At 39.1% G+C, this 19,032-nt stretch overlaps 2 protein-coding genes and 1 long non-coding RNA gene across 4 annotated transcripts in view; 2 read left to right on the top strand and 1 right to left on the bottom strand.

Moving 5' to 3' along the window:
• The window catches only part of LOC116330238 (zinc transporter ZIP11), a 173,279-nt gene extending 169,435 nt beyond the window's left edge, over window positions 1-3,844 (bottom strand). For both annotated transcript variants that reach the window (XM_031752491.2, XM_039616740.1), the window contains exons 1-2: window positions 3,789-3,844; window positions 923-1,040 (exon numbers count right to left, since the gene is read on the bottom strand). In XM_031752491.2, the coding sequence (XP_031608351.1) occupies window positions 923-1,030 (108 nt within the window). In that variant the 5' untranslated portion in view covers window positions 1,031-1,040; window positions 3,789-3,844. The remainder of the gene's footprint in view (window positions 1-922; window positions 1,041-3,788) is intronic.
• Window positions 3,266-5,228, top strand: LOC120441487. Its single transcript, XR_005614140.1, has 3 exons — window positions 3,266-3,395; window positions 3,522-3,604; window positions 4,199-5,228. It is a non-coding gene; the product is annotated as an uncharacterized LOC120441487 (long non-coding RNA).
• An 8,438-nt stretch (window positions 5,229-13,666) lies between these two features.
• On the top strand, window positions 13,667-18,280 carry LOC116330211 (somatostatin receptor type 2). Its single transcript, XM_039616065.1, has one exon. The coding sequence runs from the start codon at window positions 14,074-14,076 to the stop codon at window positions 15,091-15,093; it is 1,020 nt and encodes a 339-aa protein (XP_039471999.1). The 5' UTR covers window positions 13,667-14,073; the 3' UTR covers window positions 15,094-18,280.
• The last annotated feature ends 752 nt before the right edge of the window (window positions 18,281-19,032 follow it).

The following is a 19,032-nucleotide window of genomic DNA, read 5'->3' on the forward strand; positions in this document are numbered from 1 at the left end:
CTCATGTCATATTAATATTGTAATAATAATAATAATAATACAAAAGAATGCAAAGTTTATTTCATGTTAAATTTGAATTCTAATGAATTCACTCAACTTGATCTGTTATGTAGAACAGAAGGAAGAAAGAAAAAACAGAAGGAACCTAGAAATTAGCTGTATTCAAAAACGTAGAATGTTACGGTGGCCCTGAGAGATTGAACAGACTGAAAATATACGCAAATACAAAAATGCTGCAGAATCACAAAAAACACAAGGATGGTGAATGAAATACAACAGAAATAGGAACAAAAATGTTCCGTCACGTTACTGTATCCCCAGAAACACTTCCACTTTTTTTTTAAGCATTTGCCATGTTTTTTTTTTAAAAAAGACAAAGAAATAAAATCACACACTGTCCAGGTGAGACCATGAAAGGATGCTATCCATGGAAACAAAACAGGTTTTTCTTCTCCTTTCTTTCTTTTTTTAATGTTGCTTTTTAGTTGTATTGCTTTTGAATGCTGTTTAGTTGGACATTTCAACATGAGAGTCTATGGTGATTCACCCACTTGTAGAGCCAGTCTCAAGTGGCCCCAGTAGGAACTTGTTTTTGTAGGAGCTGCCAGCACACAGAGAAAACATGAGACATGGAAGGGCCCTGTCTAGCTGGCTTGCAGCAACCGAACTTTCAAAATAAGAGAAAAGTAGAAAACTAGAAAAGTAGAAAAGAGAAAAGTAGATTCATTTGAGATAGCATTGTTCTTTCAGATTAAAAAATATATATAAAAATTATAAATTCTAAAATTTGTCACCAAATGTAGGCAGCTGTAAATTGACCAGGTCAGTCTAAGTCCATGGATGGAAAACTCCAGCTCATCAAATAATTTGCTAGTATTTCTTTAGAAGAGCGATTCCTGGAGCTCAGAGTAACACTCATTACCTGTCGGCTGGAGAAGACGAACACCAGAGCAGCTCCGGCAGCAGTCAGACCCCACGTGAACAGAGTCCCCAGCAGGGCCTGGGTCACAGGGCTGTAGCCTTCTAGCATAGTGACAGACCTAAACAAACAACACGCGCACACTAAAGGTTAGCCCATGGCACATCGGCATTATATTCAAAAAGATAGGAGACAGAAAGACTGCAGAAAGACTTTGAAAACTAGAGTAAAAGAAAAAAGGCTGCTTTCAGGTAATCCTACAAGGCTACAAGACTCCTCTTAAATCAACACACATGCTAATGCACAGCCCTCGTGTGACTGACTCACACCTCACACCTTGTTTTTTCACCACACAGTGGAACAAAAAAATGTTTCAAATCCTGTTTGCTTTGCATTTTAACATCCTGGATTTTTTTTTCTATTGCTGCACTACGATTACTATCACTGCCTCCCTCGGTTTTTTAATCATCAACACACCAAATGATTTTCATGTTAATATACAATATTCACTTTTTAAACTCCAGTGAAATCAGTTAGTAGTAGTAGTTGTTAGTAAAACTTTTATTTAAATATGAGTGCCTATAAGCTCTGTCTGATAATAAGCCTGTTAACTTTTGGTAAGCCCAATATCTGCCTGAAAGTTCAGCCCCTTGTGGTCAATTCAACTTATTCAATTCAATTTAGTTTTATCATCTCAAGGCACTTTGCTCTGTCTCTACCTTCCAATACAATTTAAACCACATTATCCAATGGGCACTCAGGGCCCACCACATTTGGGGACCCATCCAAGGCACAGATGAAAAAAAGATCTCTTAAACTTTCAGATCATCAAGACATGTATATATATATTTATCATAACAAAATAATATAATTTGTAGAATGAAGTCTTTTTTTTTACCGGCCCCTTTCTCACCTCCACTGCTAAAGAAATTATTCTACAGCTAACTGCTGTATTTGCACTACTTCCAAAATGAATGAAACAAGTAGAAGGGGAAATATCAAACAACAGAGGGTAAAAAAAGAAGAAGAAAAAAACAGGCATATGGAATCTTTATGGAAACCGCCTTTTTTGTTCTTTTTTCTTTTTTCTTCTTCTTTTTCTGTTCAACCAATTCAAGATGAAGACATTGCAGTTACCTTTAAAGTTGTTAAGACAACATTAAGCAAAATGACAAGCAAGATAATCCGGGTGTACACAGGTGGAGCTGTGTGTGCGTGTGTGTGAAAGGACACGCAATTAAATTATATATTACATATTATACTTAAAAGCTTCATTTTTTAAAATTGTGCTTCATTTTCCATTTTATATAAGACGCATTTTACAACGTGGGCAGCATATAGCCTACTTTGGATGCAAAATGGGGCCACACTATTTAAACTAGTGCAAAGAAGTTTAATCACACATTTAATCAAACATGTAATTTAACATTTAATACCTGAGATATTTTAATATAATATGTCATTTCAGCAATAAAAAAAATGTTGCTTTGAGCTTAAATTGAGGTCACTTTAAGGTCTTCAAGGTCACTTTAAATCTCAATTTTAAATTGTAAAGTTAGACTGTTATTGATCCTTTTTAGCTTAAAGTGTATATTTACTCCCCTTACCTTAGTCTTAAAGTGTATATTTATTTCTTACTCTTCCTATATTTATTGTTGGGTTTTTTGCACTGAATGAAACTGAAGCCTCGTCGTCTCGTCTCTCTGTATACTGTACTGTATATAGCAGAGATGAAAATAAAGTTTACTTTGACTTGTAATGAATAAATATTTAATTTAGATAAAAAGTTCTTACTTCACTGCACAGAGTGTCCTGTGATTATAAAACTTTATTTTTTTGTGATTGAATGTCTTTTTGTGTTTTGTTTTATTTTGCTTTGCTCCTTTTTACGGTGAACCCACTGCAAAATTCCTATAGTAGATCATGAAAAAACAGGAACTTTCTGTTATTCAGTTGTTTACCTATTAGTTGTTTACATTGGTGTAGTGTGAATGGTCAGGAGGTCTTTATCATCAGAAAAAACTGTACAGCTAAAAGTCAAAAACATATATATTATATTTTCCAAACCATCCAGTGGGCAGATTGGAGTCTTTGGTGTGCTGATTCTGGCTCCTGGGCCTTATTTTTGACAGCCACGACTTAGTGAAAAGGATGATTGGGATGGCTACTTTTAATTTTTTCCCCAGAAAGGCATGATGCTGTCTATAAAAACTGTTCTGTGTGCCGGTGTGTTATACACGTTGCTTTTTGACATGTCTAACTATTGAAGAAAGAATGACAGAAAAAAAAAAAGCCTGATCATGAAAACATGTTTGTGCCCAGGTGTCTGTAATTGGCAGGTGTGCCAACAATACTGTCAGACTATGTGAGACTGCAGCAGTAAAACTCTGGTAGTGTTACAATGAACAAGAGAGGAGCACATAGGAAAAATATTCGCCTCGTACGCGTGGATTCATTTTGGAGCGTGAAGTTAAATGTATTTCTTTCCTGTGCGCATACAATCAGCTTTAAATGACAGCTGACTCTTGTCAACAGCTGTTAACCATTTTTTCCATTTTCTCGTGTTTTCCTTTGCCTTTGCTCTGTTCTGCGATATAACCAGTCTTCGTGGAGACCTCCTGGCAAATCGAGTTTTAAATACCAATACACACGAGGAGCACAAAGTGCAGATTACAGAAAACAGAGGTAAATGAAAGCAAGCCGGCTCTCCTAAAATATTCGCTTTGTTTTTAAAAAATATCAGTGTCATATTTCCATAACACGCTGTTTCTGGTATTGTGAAGCGAAAGTAATGAATTCGGCACAGTTCAATTTTATCCTAAATCTATGGTATCGCTAATTTCTTTACAAGTCTCTCAGGTTTACTCACTTCTTTCCAGCAGCACTCCGAGTGCTCTGTATTTACTTCCTACTTCCTAGTACACGTGTCTATGACTCTATTAGCCCCGCCTCTGCTCGCAGCCTATTGGCCACCAACTTTAACAGTAGTAATCGAAGACAGCGTTCATTATCGTCAATATTATTATTATTTTTTTATTATGACTATTTTTTAGTTATTATTATTAGTAGTAGTAGTATTACGTATTTATTTATTTAAAATTTAAGCCAACTTTATTTATAAAGAATTTCAAAAAAAAAAGCAACCACTGACTTAAGTGCTGAAAATAAGAATAAAAAGATTTCAGGAGAATAATTTATATTTAATCTTCCAAATATAATCTGTGTATTGTTGTTGTTTTTTTGGTAATTAACTGATTCAAACTATCCACTTTTTTGTAGGTCATATAGGCGAGGAGTTTTCTCACACTGGTGGGATAGACACTCACTCTTTTCCCCGTTTGTTGTCAGAACTGCCTTGTGTGTGCCTGTCATGTGGCACACACTGAAGTTGGATTCCTCTGAGATTTTGGTGATGAGCAGAACTCTTTCATTCCACCACATCATGAAAACGCTCTCTATTGGAGGGGTTTTTTTAGTGCAGTGAACTCACTTTCGTGGGTTTAAGAAAACACACTGAGATGATTTGAGCGTTGCGACATAGCACATTGTCAAGCTGGAAGCAACCATTCAAAGATGACAATAATAGGTAGGCTGTGGCATTTAGGTTTGTGCTAAAAAGCCCAAAATGTGCCATAAAAGACCTCGATAGTACACCAGCAGCAGCAGCCTGAACAAAGCAGGATGGATCCACGCCTTCTTATTGTTTGCACCAAATTCTTAAGCTTCCATTCGATTCACAGCTGAATATGAGACTTGTCAAACCAGGCAATGTTAATCCAAACTTTTATTGTCCAATTTGATGAGTCACTGATAATTACAGCCTCAAATACCTATTCTTAGGACAAGGTGTGGTCTTCTGCTGATGTAGCCCAAGTTTAATGTGTTGTGTGAGATGCTGTTCCGCATACTTGCCTTCCTAACAGCTCAATGCTTATTGGAAGGCGTGATACCAAAGACCATTGTCCGCTGACCTCTGGCATCAACAAGACATTTTCCCTCAGAGAATTCCCACTCACTTGATAATTTCTCTTTTTCAGTTGATTCCATGTAAACTCTATAGATTGCTATGTGGACACTGTCATTTTCTCAAATACTCATGTCTGGAACCAACAATCATGCCACATTCAAAGTCACTTAAATCACCTTTCTTCCCCATTCCTATGTTTAAGACTACATGCTTAAACAAGTCAAATTTCTGCCTTGCTATTGGCTGATTGAATAATTTAGCAAAAAGTGTCATTTGTAAAGTCAAAGAGGTGCAACGTGTTTAGTTTCTGGGGATTCAGAACACAGGCAGTAGTTAGACAGCAGCATGCTAACTTCTATTAAAGTGTTGGAGCCTTCTTCAGTTCTTTGATCATTTCTTTCTTTCTGTCTTCAAACCTTTTCACAAATGAGGTTTCAGTTAAGTAAATTGATTTTCATTCCATGCACCTTTTTATCTGGCAGAACACTGAAATTTTGGCTTGGATGGCTGCAAAAAGACCTAAGATTATAGGATTACAAAAGTCTTTGGGGAAATGAATCAACTTCTTACTTGATTTGTGTCCCAGTGCATTTGTGGTCTCAGTCTCTAGTTTCAAGCCTTATTGAACAAAGAATTATGCCCATTTATTAAACCATGGCCTTACTTCAAGTAAAATGAATAATAAAGCAGGGTATACTTTAGGGCATGGCTGTCTTGTGACTGAAAAATTGCTACTGGGTCCATGTGCATTTGTCCAATTTAAGAATGAAGAGATGGCTGCAGCAAAAGTGCTAAAGTGGGGATTCAGAACATCATCAGAACCCAGGAACTGGCCAGCGATTGAGTGCATTCAAAACGTCAGCAATTTCTGATATTCAAAACACTTATTTAGTTGGTCCCTGATGCTCTAGTGAATAGGATTTGGTGCTCTCATTGCTGCCACCCAGGCTCAATTCCCAGTCAGAGAGTGATGCTTGGCACTATACTGATACCCACTCATGAGTGGGCAGAAATTAATGCTGAGACTAATATTCCTCAGTCATATCTTGAGTATGTGTAAGACGGTGGATTCATGTGTTTCTGTGAGTTGGACAGCTCCACAGCATTAAATGTTTTCTTTAAAAGGTTAACAACTATAAGTTAAAGACATATCAAGGTTAAAACTATCTGTAAAAATTGTTGTTGTTGTTAACCCTGAAAACCAGTTATTTGATGGTCACAAATTTTATTTAACACTTCCTCAAGTGATTCAGTGCTTTTGAAAAGTCAGTAATTTAGGGTACTCAAAGCACTGATGTAGTGGGTCCCTGATGGGCTAATGGCTATAATGCAGCTCACTCAGTGCATCAGCTTGGGTTTGATTACTGGTCAGGGAATCAAAGTTGGCATTCTAATATACTGCTGCCCACTGAAGACTTTTTGTGTGTCTTAGTCCAATGGTGCAATTCAAAACTGAGTCTAATCTTCCTCAGACATGCCCTAAAATTAGATTAATGCTTCCTTGAAAAGTAAAACTTGCATGACAAGTTGCTACACAAATGCAAGTTGGACAGTTTGAAAAGAACTCGTGTGATTTCTAACACCAGGAACCATTTTCAAAGTGAGTTTGATGTCTCCATGACAAGTTTCAGTCAAGCATTATGTTCATCTCATAACTCACGGTCCTATTTAGAGGAAGGCATTACGACCATGTGATTGATAAAATACATGTTGTCGTGAGCTTCTTAGTCAAATCCACTGCGTGTCTTGTCATGTCAGGTTTCAGAAAAATAGATGGCTTTATCCAAAATGCCGGAGTCAAAGCAAACCTGCTGGTGAGGTCATGGTATTTATGTCAAACTGATATGCAGTCTGTCGCATTCACCCAAATATAAAGTGGAAGAATCAAGTAGTTATGTCTAGTCTTGTTTTCTTGTTGACTGCCCCTCCAGTGGGGCACCTTCTTTTTAGAATAAATAAAGATAAAGATGTTCAGAAAGTGAATTAAGCAGGCTTGTGTGTATAAATATATGTATATAGCGAGAGCTGAAAGTTAAAGAGATGACAATATCAGTAACAAAACTCTAGATATGACCTTGGATGTAAGTCTTGAGGAACATCTATTTTGTGGTCTGAGGTTTTATTTAACATTTCCTGGATAGAGTTCAAATGTCAACCCTGTAGCCTGGGTTTGAATATGGGGTGCATTAGGGTGTTTTAGTCTTCCACTAAGGTGTTTTTGTCCATTTTAATGTCACAATTCTAATCTTAAATCATCAGTCATGGCTTGACCAAGATTGAAACTTTCTCAAAAAGTCAGCGAAATGTAACAAGCTAGCTGCAAGAGGCTAAAATTATGGAAGTCCATGAGACAACAAACCGACTTCTTGCTTAGGTTCTCGCCTCAATAAACAATTTCCTGGTGGGTTTGTGGTCTAATTTAAAGTCTTCCTGTATCCTGTATGCAGCAATATGTTGTAAAACAGGGTCAAAAATTAACTTTCTACCTACAAAGCATTAGTATATTGAACAAAAAGTGGATACAATTTTAAAAAATCAACTTGGAAACAACCCAACCAACTGTAATGTTAAAATATATATCCGAAATAATGTTTGCAGATGCAGGATGTTTACTGGTAGTAAACTATTTCTTTTACTGTGCTGTCATTTATGAATAATCCAAATGCCTTAATTCATGAATTTCAAACTAGTTTCATATTGTAGGCCACATACAGCTCACTTTGATTTTAAATGGGACAGACTGGAAAAACTCCCATCTCTTTCATAGTAGAGTAGTTTAACTGCACATTTAATCCCAAATATATCTAAATGCAAGACAAAGAAGTGCAATTGCAACAGTATGCCTCAGTTTTTCTGCATGATAAAGGAATGATGTTGTAATTAATGAAAGAAATCTGTCAGCGTGACTCTTGGGGCTTAAATTGTAAGAAATAAATGTGGAAAATTATGAAAATAGTCGCACAAATTGTCCTGTAAATATTAAGCAGTTACTAAATAAAATCCCTTTTTTTTCTTTTTTTTTAATTCATTCATTTGTTTTATTTATTATTATGATTAATGTGAAGAAAACTACAACAGACATTTCTATAGCAGATAGTGAAAAAACAGGAGCTTTTCTGTTATTTAATTGTTTCTCTATTATTATTGTACTTTGAATGTCTTTGGGGAGATCTTAATCAGTAGGACAAAGGTGTAAGATTTATGAAAAAACTGTTAAAAGTCGTATATTTTTTGCCCTCCCTCACATTTTTCAATGCCGTCCATTGTGATGTGATTGGAGTCTTTGTTGAACCAATGCTGGTCACCCGGCCTCATGTTTGCTGCCCCTGCCTTAATTAATGTTGGGACCTTTGCTTTTCTGAAAAGAAACAGATTATGTTGATGTTGCTTTTCCTGTAAGTTGCCACTCTCATCTCTGGGAATTCTCAGGTAATCTGACCTTTGATCCGGGCTTTTGTGCTTTCTAGTACAGAATTTCCCAAACTTGAAATCTTCCGTGAGCTCCAAATCACTGACCACATAACACTTCTCGCAGTGATGTGAATTATTAACGGATGAGTCATCAGTCTTGCTGTTTTATGTTTCATACCCACCATACCATAGAAGTTGACAATTAAGAGGACCCTATGTGTGGTTTTTTCCATTATTTAACAACCCCAGTGGGGGTTCAGGCATTTAAAGCTTTAAGCATCTTGTTTTCATGGAATGTTGGCTAAGCCTGTTATTTGAGGGTTGCATTTTTTTCTTTCAGTGCTGGCAGTTGATAAAACTCAGGAACTTTGCAGGGTTGGAAATCATCAGCTGGTAAAGTTCACTTCAGTACATTACATTACATTTAGTACTGAATGTGCATGTCTAGGGTTCTGCTGTTACTTATCAGCTGTCATGTGGTTGCATTGTGGAATGATTTAGTTAATGCAAAAATAATCCATTACTATTAGAAACAAAATAAAGACCCAGTTACAAAAGCTATACATGTGGGAAAACATCATAATTTAATTTGCAAACAGGTTTGTAGTGGAAAGTCAAGGCCATGAGCTCTTCATCAACCAAATACATGATGCCTTATGTCTCGGGTGGGTTGTTATCTTTTTAAAGGCCTTGCTACCTCCTTGTCCACTGATTTCGGTTCTTGCAGGATTATCAAACATCTGTTGTGCAAGATGGCTGTCAAAGAAAGCAGCCCTCGTTCTTTGATTCTCAAGAACTGACATCAAATACTCAGTTTTCCTTCTGAGGTGTTTGATCCCTTCAGTTTTTATGCTAAAATGACTTCAAAACAGCCATATTGGTAACATGTCAAAGAGACATCATGCCAGGTATTTCTAGGGTAGTTTTGCATGTGGAAACAGGAATGGGAATAGTTAAAATCACCATGTTTTAGGAAAGAACTCTTAAAATGCTGCCCTAGACAAGATAAAGCTGACTAATATTCCCTCAAATATTTTAAATTTCTATGTTGCAATTACAGAAGCTCCAGATTTACATAACTGGTCAATGACGCTAGGTGTTTAGTCATTGTTTCTAGGAAACAAAAGCGGGGTGAACATAGTCTGGTACTCTATTGGCTTCCTCTCAATTCCAAGCATGCTGAAAGTATTTGGTGCAGCATGCTATTCCATCTGTAAGATTTTTTGCAGAAAAGCCCCTCTTATGAAATAACAATGTAAAAAATGCAGTAACACTGTCTGACTCATAGTTTACTGGAATAATTAGATATAGCATGCAAGCTGCAGATGGTCTCTGTGCTTTATTTGAGTCTTTTTTAGTAACACTAGCAGCATGGCTCCGTGGAACATTTGTCCGCCTGTTGCTGTCGCACAGAAAATGAACCCACATGGAGTTTTGAGCAAAGAGCCACAATACTCAGAGTATGAATGCCACCAATTTGACTGAGAGCTACCATCAGATTTGCTAAAGATATACAAAGTGCACAGAGGATGTATTTTTGTGCTAACAGCAGGTCAGGCTGTTCATAGATTGCATAAAATATTTTGATGTCTGCCAGATTAGCGCGACATACTCACTATTCACACATGCTAACTCCTGCAGCTGGTAGTCCCGTGACTACTCAACCTTCACCTTTTACTTTGACAAACTGCCCGATGGATCCCAGAAAGCTGATTCTTTTCATTTGGACTTGGGAAAAGCATTTCATCACTCATCCAAGTGACTTCTTCAGCCTGACTGATCACTACAGATAGTCCTGATTCATGTGATGAACATGAATGAGTTTAGTAACTTTCATACAGTTAGATTTGTGTAACAGTTTCCTTCATTATTAAATTTCTGAAAATCTAAAGTTATCTTCTCATTATATTATATAATCATCAGCATATACATCATCACTGTCAAAATATTTGCATTAGAATTCTGACTTTAATCTCAGAATTCTGGAAAAGAAGGAAAAAAACAGACGTGCCCACTTTTTTTTTCTGGTGACCCTAATCCTCTTCCTTATAGTAAGGATGTCACAATACCAGAATTTTAGTATTAGCTACTTTTATGACTCTTTATACTGGTAAAAAAAGAAAAATTGCTCATAATATCTAGTTAAATATAAATTCCTTTATTAAAAACCCATTTTAAATCACTACAGTGGTCGCCCCATGATCGGAAGGTCGGGGGTTCGAATACACTGAACGGCTACCCTGAGGTACCCCTGAGCAAGGTACCGTCCCTACACACTGCTCCCCGGGCGCCTGCTTAGTGGCTGCCCACTGCTTCACTCAGTGAATGGGTCAAATGCAGAGAAAAACAAGTAATTTCCCCACGGGGATCAATAAAGTATACATTATTGTTATTGTTATTATTATTGTTATTATTATTGTTATTACTAACTTGTTAATGAAACCTGTTAATGAAAATGTTATCTTTAGTCTGAAATATTAGGTTGCTGAGTAGCCTGCTAAGGAACGTAGTTTCACGGCAGAAAAATGTCTCAAAAAAACACTTTCTGCAATTCTAATCAATGAGTGACTGAACTAGTTGCTATCTTCCACATGTAGTTTTGTGTGCCATTTGTAGTTTTTCCTGTTCTTGTAGAAATGCTTCTTCTTCAGCGTGTAAGGAGATCAGAAGGTTCAAGTTCAGAAGAACTGAAATCTCTGCACATACACTGCTTATGATACCTGTGGTACTAAAAAAATAAATCCTAAGTTTAGTATTGAAAAGCATCAGAAGTATTGTTTAAGGTGACATCCCTCAATGGGAGTAAATTTGGGGTGAGTATCATAACTATTCAATTACTACACAGCCAAATGAGACACTTGCTAAATGACTTGTGGCTATTACTCACCTATTCTAAAAGGTAAAAATTAGAATCTACAAACTGCTTAACAAAGAATTATAATTCTCCACTTCATTTTGTAAATCTGTCTGATTAGTCACGCATATGGATGGTGCTTTGTCTTTGCTCCTCATTAGTAATCCTACAATGATTCTCCGTCTCCTTTCAGCAGTTTTTGTTCTGCTCTCATCCTGAGCTGAGACGACTAAATTAAACATTTTTTTATTTTCCTCACTTTCACTTTAAAAAAAAAAAAAAATTTCTTCAGTAGTCTTTTACTGCTCTGAGATCCAGACTAATTTGCTGCTAAAGATGGATGTAAAAATCACGTCTTTGCCAGTGCATGCCATTCTACAACGGCTGAGATTCTTAAATGAAGAGCATGAGTATGCAAGGCTTTTATCAATTTGATGAAAAGAATGTGTGTGTGTGTGTGTGTGTGTGTGTGTGTGTGTGTGTGCGTGTGCGTGCATTTCTGCTTACACACAGTTTTAGCTGTGACTCTGCACAGAGTTTATGCATCAGGCATCTGGAGTGATAAATACTCTGCAAAACTATGAAGAAAGTCCAGAAGACAGAGCATTATCATTCCCAACGCGTAACATACCAATGATTTGTCACGTGCCTAGGCGCAATAATAATGCAAAGGGTACTCTTCCACATTCTTATAAAACCCTCTCTCTTCTCAATTGAATCCAATAGAAAGGCTTTTGCGGTGGTAACACGCGCCTAGAGCAGAGGCTCCAGCCGTCCATTCCAGCCTTAATCCTAACCTTAACCCTAACCTTAACCCTATCACGTAGTGTTTTCCAAAGTGATTCAGGATCCAAACGTAAGACACATTTAGAGATTCATTCTCATGCTCTCATGCCGCCGAACGCGTAACACACTGACGATTTGTGACATTGGTCGGTGTGTTACACGTAGGGATGAGAACGTGTTGCAGAGCAGGGTGTTTTGTTCAACCTGGTTGGAGAGCAAAAGTGTTTACAGGTCCACACTACACACTGAGAAGCCACTGTCATAGTGGGGGGTGAGTAATAGTTTCAATATGGGGCTAATGACGCACATTTTCAGACAAGACTGGGAAAACTGTTCCTTTTTTGAAATAGCAATGTAAAAGGTAAGTCCTAGAAGGAAGATTGTGGAATTCAGATCCATGTGAGACATGAGAGTGGAAGTAACATGTGTTACAGTAAGTGCATGACAGTTGTGTAAGATGGGAAAAAGAAAGATTTAGGAGGAAAATAAAACGGAACAGAGGATACTTTTCAACGCTTTTCTGATAAATGGTGAAGTGGCCTTTAACCTCGAGGTTATCCGTGCGAGGGCTGACATTCATCTATTTCCTCGTGACTTATCCTTTTGCTGTAGACAGTGCTGTCGCACGTGGACACGGATGTCATCATGTCCGCTTAAACATGTCAGTGAAACGCAGCCTGTGAAATACGACGCTGTCAAACGTCTCCAAATTTAGCACCGTTGAAACAAGGGATGTTTTTTTAAGAAGGCAGAAGGCTTTGGTCGGGGCGCAGAGGGAGGCTTTGTTCTGTGAAGTGCCAGTCTCTGGGGAGACATTAAGCCAGAACCTAATCATGAGTTCAAACAACAAAAGCATTTTTTCTGCAGTTAATTGGAACCAGTTTAAGCGACAGACAGGCGGAACGTCTCTGAGAAATCTCAGGGGAAATCTGACGAATGAGCTGTTAGATGAGCTGATAAGTGTCCTTGTCTAGTTTTGATTGAAATCCGGTTCTGGTGTTGATGGTAGGTGGCGGAACGTGCTGGAGGAATTTCAAAGGGTTATTTCAGCTATGCGTGGCTGAACCGCAACAGAACGAAGGTCAGCACTCATCCGCCGACCTCCGCCTTGTCCTCCTACCTCTCTCTTCACCACCTTTTCTTTCTTTTTTTTCATTGTCACCTTTTTCCCTCTGTAGCTTGAAAAAGGGTTGGAGGAGCATTGAAATAGGATAAAGAAAGAGAAAAAAGAAGTTGCAGCATCCCGTGTCAAATGTCAGAAAATAAAAGCCCCGATTTCTGTTTCCTGTCGGCAGATTTACTCTGTCTGGGTTGCAGAGGTGGGTGGCCCCGGGCAACGAGCTGGTTGTTATTATCTTTGCGTGTTTAGGTTTTACTCATGTGACCCCCCGCTGAACTGTGCAGGCAGAAAAGAGAGGTGGATAAAATAGATGATGGGAGGGGGGAGGGGTGGGTGAGGTAAATAGAAATGAAGAGGGAGTGAAGACAGAAAAAAACAGTTATTAAAACAAAAGTATTGTAGCAGACGGGAGCACGGGTTTACCTTGGAAACAGCATTACAGCAGAGAAACCAGGGGAGGCAGAGCCAAGCTGGAGTTTATCACAATCTTTGGAGAGTGATGAACCAGGGGAGGAAGGGGGGGAGGTGGCACACTCCCAGCACACTGAGGGGTGGAAGAGATATAAAAGGGCTCCCAGGGAGAAAGAGTGGTCAGGCAAGTGTGTGAGCTGCTGTCCTGCTTGTTTCCACACTGCTGCACGCCACTGTTTCATGCTAGTGTGTGTGTGATGTGAGAGAGCCGCGTGCCGTCTCCACCACAAAGGAATAAACTTTTACAGTTATTTGTGCCAGAGGATAAAAGGAAGTAACGACTAACTGGAAGAGGGGAGTTGATGAGTTTCTGAAGCCTGGCACTTCTCAAGTCTGGAAGTTTGATTTTTTTTTCTTTTTCGGTTGAGTTGTTTACTCATCGCCCTCTGAGAACCTCCACAGCAGAGAGTCAAGAGGTGACTCTTGAACTGCGTGCAGAGGAATTTAAACAGAAGCCGAGATTTTCATCCACCCTGCGCTGTGACTGTTCAGAGTGTCACTTTTGTGCCCTTGTGTTCCTTTTTTGATCAGCCTTTGGAGTCGCAATGAATGCCTCATTTTTATATGATGCGGACTACAATCAGTCCTTAGTGGATGAGGATTTTTACTGGGAGGAAAATCTAGACGGTTTCGGCATCACGATGGCCTTTCTCTACCTGGTGGTTTGCGTCATGGGGCTAGCTGGAAACGCACTCGTTATTGTCGCCATTTTAAAGTTCGACAAGCTGTCCTCTTCGACCACAGTGTACATTTTCAACCTTGCGCTGGCCGATGGACTATTCATGGTTGGTCTTCCCTTTATAGCGAGTCAGAACTTGATGAACCGCTGGATATTTGGAGACGTGGCGTGCAAAGCAGTCATGGTGCTGGACGGCATCAATCAGTTCACCAGCGTCTTCTGCCTGACGGTGATGAGCATCGACCGCTACATGGCGCTGGTCGACCCTCTTCGCTTTGCCTGTTGGAGGACCCCACGCTGTGCCAAGATTGTTTCATCCCTCCTCTGGCTGTTCTCCCTCCTCACCATCCTCCCGATGGCGGTTCACTTCTCGACCGATCACGGCTTTTGTACTCCGGACCTCGGCTCAGACGCCCGGTGGCTTGGCATCCTCTCTTACACCTTTATCTTGGGTTTCGCTTTACCATTTACAGTTATGACAGGTTTCTACGTGGCACTGCTGCTCGCCTTATGGAGTCAGAAACTCCGAACCGCAGCGGTGAACCTGGAGAGCCAGCAGCTGGAGCGACAGGTCACCAAAATGGTGGTCGCAGTGGTTGTTGTGTTTGGATTGTGCTGGCTGCCGTTTTACACCTTCAACTTCTGTTCTCCATACCAAAACAGCTATGCTGTGACCTTCTTCAGGGCTTTTGAGTTTGTGGTCCTGCTTTCCTACTCATGGAGCTGTGCAAACCCTATCCTGTACGCCTGCCTCTCTGACACCTTCAGGAGGCACTTCCGCACCCTACTCTGCCCCATCACCAAGCCTTCTTCCAGCATGCAGTGCATTCCTGACCAGCAGAACCTAAATGACACAGTTGTGTGTGATGGCACCATTACCCCATAAAGCCAAACGAATTCTGGCTGCATTTTAATTCACTTCCTATTATGATGCACTGCACGATACTTTTGGACTTCTTTCTTTTTAGTTACTCGTATAATGCATTGCAGGTACCTACAATGACTTAGGAAATCACTGTGTGTGCAGCAACTATATTCTTTGTTTATTTCCACAATTATTTGCCTAATCCAAGTTAAACTTGGCTGGCTTTCTGCTGGCAACCCGAGTAAGTGAAGTGCTGACTTTCAGATCATTTGGATGAACGATTCTCATATTTTGACTAAAAGTTGTTCTCTGCTACCAGTGTTTGCACTAGAAGGACTGCTGACTGCTCCACTCTGTGTGTAGGGGGGATGGGCATACACACAAACACAGATATGTTAGTCGTTTGTCTTTGTGTGGGCATTCATTGACATTAATGCATTCTCAAGCCTCTTACCGCAAAGTTTATCCGTGACAATGAAGTATTTACCCTAGCCTGGGCTGAACTAATCTCCGACTGTAACCCTAAAACAAAGTTAAAGTCATCCAAACAGTTCAGATTTTTCCAGCATTCCATTAAGCTGATGGCCCCAGACTCAAAAGGTAGTTGTCACAAGGACAACTGGACAAGTTTCACTTTAGTTTTCTTGTCTTTGGTTTTCTGTGACACTCGCTGATGTTTTTCGATGTGCTGTAAGAACCCATTTTGCCCATTCTGGACAGCCAAGTTTGACCTGGAGCAATCACAGACACATGCAGAGAGTGTATCTTTATAATAGCATCACTTTGTTGAAAAACAAGAGCTTTATGATTGCCTACATGCATTTGTGTAAATTGCAGCTACAAAAAAATACCCCGGGTTACACTTTTCACAAACATGCCCTAGCTTGGCAAATTTCCCTTTTTTATGTATTTTGTTCAATCTTCTCCACTTGAAATGTACATTTTATCCTCAAGCTTGTAGCCTTGGGTGTGTGGATTGATGCCTTTCTGACTGTGCATTGAGCTGCGACTTTAAAGGGTTAATTCAATTCATCACTATATAAAATGCAGGCTTAAACACTTCTTAAAAAGCATAAAGATAAAACAGAAAACACCAGACACTGTCACTAAATTTGATTAGATTAGATTTCCATAAAACTCTCTTGGTTTAAATATCACGTGTCTGTCTGACTCAGACCTGTTGTATAATTTGCCGAGCTCAAAAAATTCAGGCGAAATGCTCTAATGCATATCCTGCTATAGCGCTTTTCAGCAGAGCTAATAAAATGTAGCACAACAGGGATGAAGTGTGGACAGGTGGAGTGTAAACAGAATAACACGGGTCACATGCTTTTGGCAGCACCAACTCATACACGCACGTACACACTCAGCAAATAGCATCTCCACATCTCCCACAGCTGGATTATGTCCCAGTGGCTGTGCATGCAGGAAGGCATCAGATGAGTGTATTTCTACTCGGCTGGCCACGAGCACGCACTTGCATTTATGTGTGCAAGCACCTATGCTATTCTGTTTGATGGTGACATACAAAAAGACACCCTTAACTGGGTGAAAGATACATGAACTCAACATTACGCCTGTGTGGTATATGAAAACTTCCAGTGTTTGTTCTGTGTTTTGTCATTGTGGAAATGTATGCTTTACCCTGCTCCTGGGTGGAAACCTGGAACCTCCAGAGTTTCTTCATCTCAGTCTGAATTATGATGTAATCCAAGGACAGGAGTTTTTAAACCAGCATAATCTGTCAATGCCAATCAAGCCTGCAAATACATACACATGAAAACAGGAGATTTTCTTTGAACAGTGATATTTCCTGATTGCTTCATTCATTCAGTAATTCTTCGATTGAGCGCATAACCACCCACCCCCTCCTTTTACCTCTCTGTCACTTTGACTGCTTTTAAACTTTTATGTTTTTGACAGCTATTCTCAAGATTAACCTCCACCAGCTGTGACACACTGAGACACTGCTTACACGTGTTACCCCGGCACTCGAGTGCAGGAATCCAGCTCGGCCATCTCATCAGAGCAGTTAGAGTGGCCACCAACGCACCGCAGAAAGACTCAAATCAGCTCACGAAAGGCTGAGGAGATTTCAAGCCGTCCAGCTGCTAACTGTCTCCCTACATCTTTCCATAAGCACTCCCGCTGGACAATCCCAAGAATACTTAGTGAAATGCGGTTTGTTTTTTGGGCTCTTTTTCGTCAATTTAAGAGTTAACAAAAACACGTGCTAACAACAATAACGCTTCTTGCTCACAGTGCTTTTTTTCCCTCTTTTACTTCAATTTTATCCAGAAAAAAAGACATGAAAACACAAATTGTGGAAGGTACACAGAAGGAGCCAACCACTTCATTCATAGAAGCAGCATTTTTGCACATATAAAGAAAGAGACATTTTAAAATGATCAATGATACAGTATGTATGAATGAGATTAATATGTCAGTTACACCACACGAAAATCCCACATTATGTTCCTGATGTTATATAAATGAATAAATTATAAGAATAAAAGAAAATCAGCCTGAAACTTTCTTGATTTTAAGCTTATTTCAGTCTCTGTATCTTTACTGTATTTATGTGCAAAGAAATTAATCACCACCAAGTTTTGTTAAACTTTTCCGTAAAGATTATCTTACCAGTTAATGTAACCATTTTTCAAACCTCACCGAGGTTTGATTTTAAAAGCAGCATTAATTTTTTTTCCAAACACTTCCAAAACAGCATCTCTGCCTCATCCATCTCCTCTAAGGTGAAGCAAACTGAGTGTCTTGACTTGACCGTTTGCTCCGATATTGTCCCCTGAAGGGCATCCTGTAAATGTCAGGCCTGCTCGCTGACACCCACTTGTATCTGCTGGCTTCATTTTAAGAACTAATGAACCTCTGCCAAAATGTTTAAAATGCTGAAGGCAAAGAAAGACTTGACCAGCAGTGGTGTGTCAGAGTTGGCCTAAAGGCATAAAACAGTCCCTAATTAGTTTGGTGGCATGGCTACTGTAAATGTATATAGAGAGAAAGAGAATGTTTTAATGCAATATTATAAACAGCTGATGGCTTTTTTTGTTCTGTAATGGATGTTTTGTTGTTGAAATAAAATATTCAAATGTGCTAACATGATTTCTAACATAGTCGATAAATAAAGAATATTTTTCTCCTGTCAATTTTGTCTGTCAACATCATTAAATATAAATAAAGTTCTAAATAAATGAGACGTCTGTTTCTTGTGGATTGTATCCTTTAGGGTTGCTGGAGGGGGCAGTAGCTGCAGGTTGGCCCTGAGGAGGTCACTGAGGGATCGGTTATATCAGTCACTGAACACTGAGGCAGGAGTGGGTTGGGGTGGTGGAGTTCATGAAGGGGAAAAGTTTGCACCAAACATTTCTGTAACACAAACAGTCACACAGCTGACCATGTAGTCTGAGTTACAGTTTTTTCGAGTGACCACTAGATGCTGGCACTTCATCTAATGTAAGCTGAACTTTTTTGATAGGAAGAAATCAATCCTATGTCTTAGTAAATCAAAATATAAAATTGTATACATAAGATAACAATAAGGCAGTTAAAAAAAACACTACTTATGAAATAACTAATGGTCATATAAAAGAACGTTTTAGCTTTTCTGCACTCCGCCTTCTTAGTCTTTTGAAGCCAGAAGTTATTCTAGAAGGTGGAATGCTAAGTCATCAGCTAAAGCTAGCAAGTTTGGTTAGCAAGCTGCTTCCATAAACTGCATGAACACTCAGGCTAATTTAGCGCTAAGAAACTAATAATATATTTTAACTCAAAAAAACTGAAGTAAAAATACATCAAGCTGTAATATTACTCAAATAATTTCACAAAAGCTTCTAATCACACAAACACCGAGGAAAGGTTTTTTTTCCTTTATGTTTCTGAATGAATTTCCTGTTTCTGCTCCGCCTGTGTCACCATCTTTGTTCCACTCTTCTTCATGTGGCT

Source organism: Oreochromis aureus, linkage group 8, assembly GCF_013358895.1.
Source record: "Oreochromis aureus strain Israel breed Guangdong linkage group 8, ZZ_aureus, whole genome shotgun sequence".
Classification (NCBI taxonomy): domain Eukaryota; kingdom Metazoa; phylum Chordata; class Actinopteri; order Cichliformes; family Cichlidae; genus Oreochromis; species Oreochromis aureus.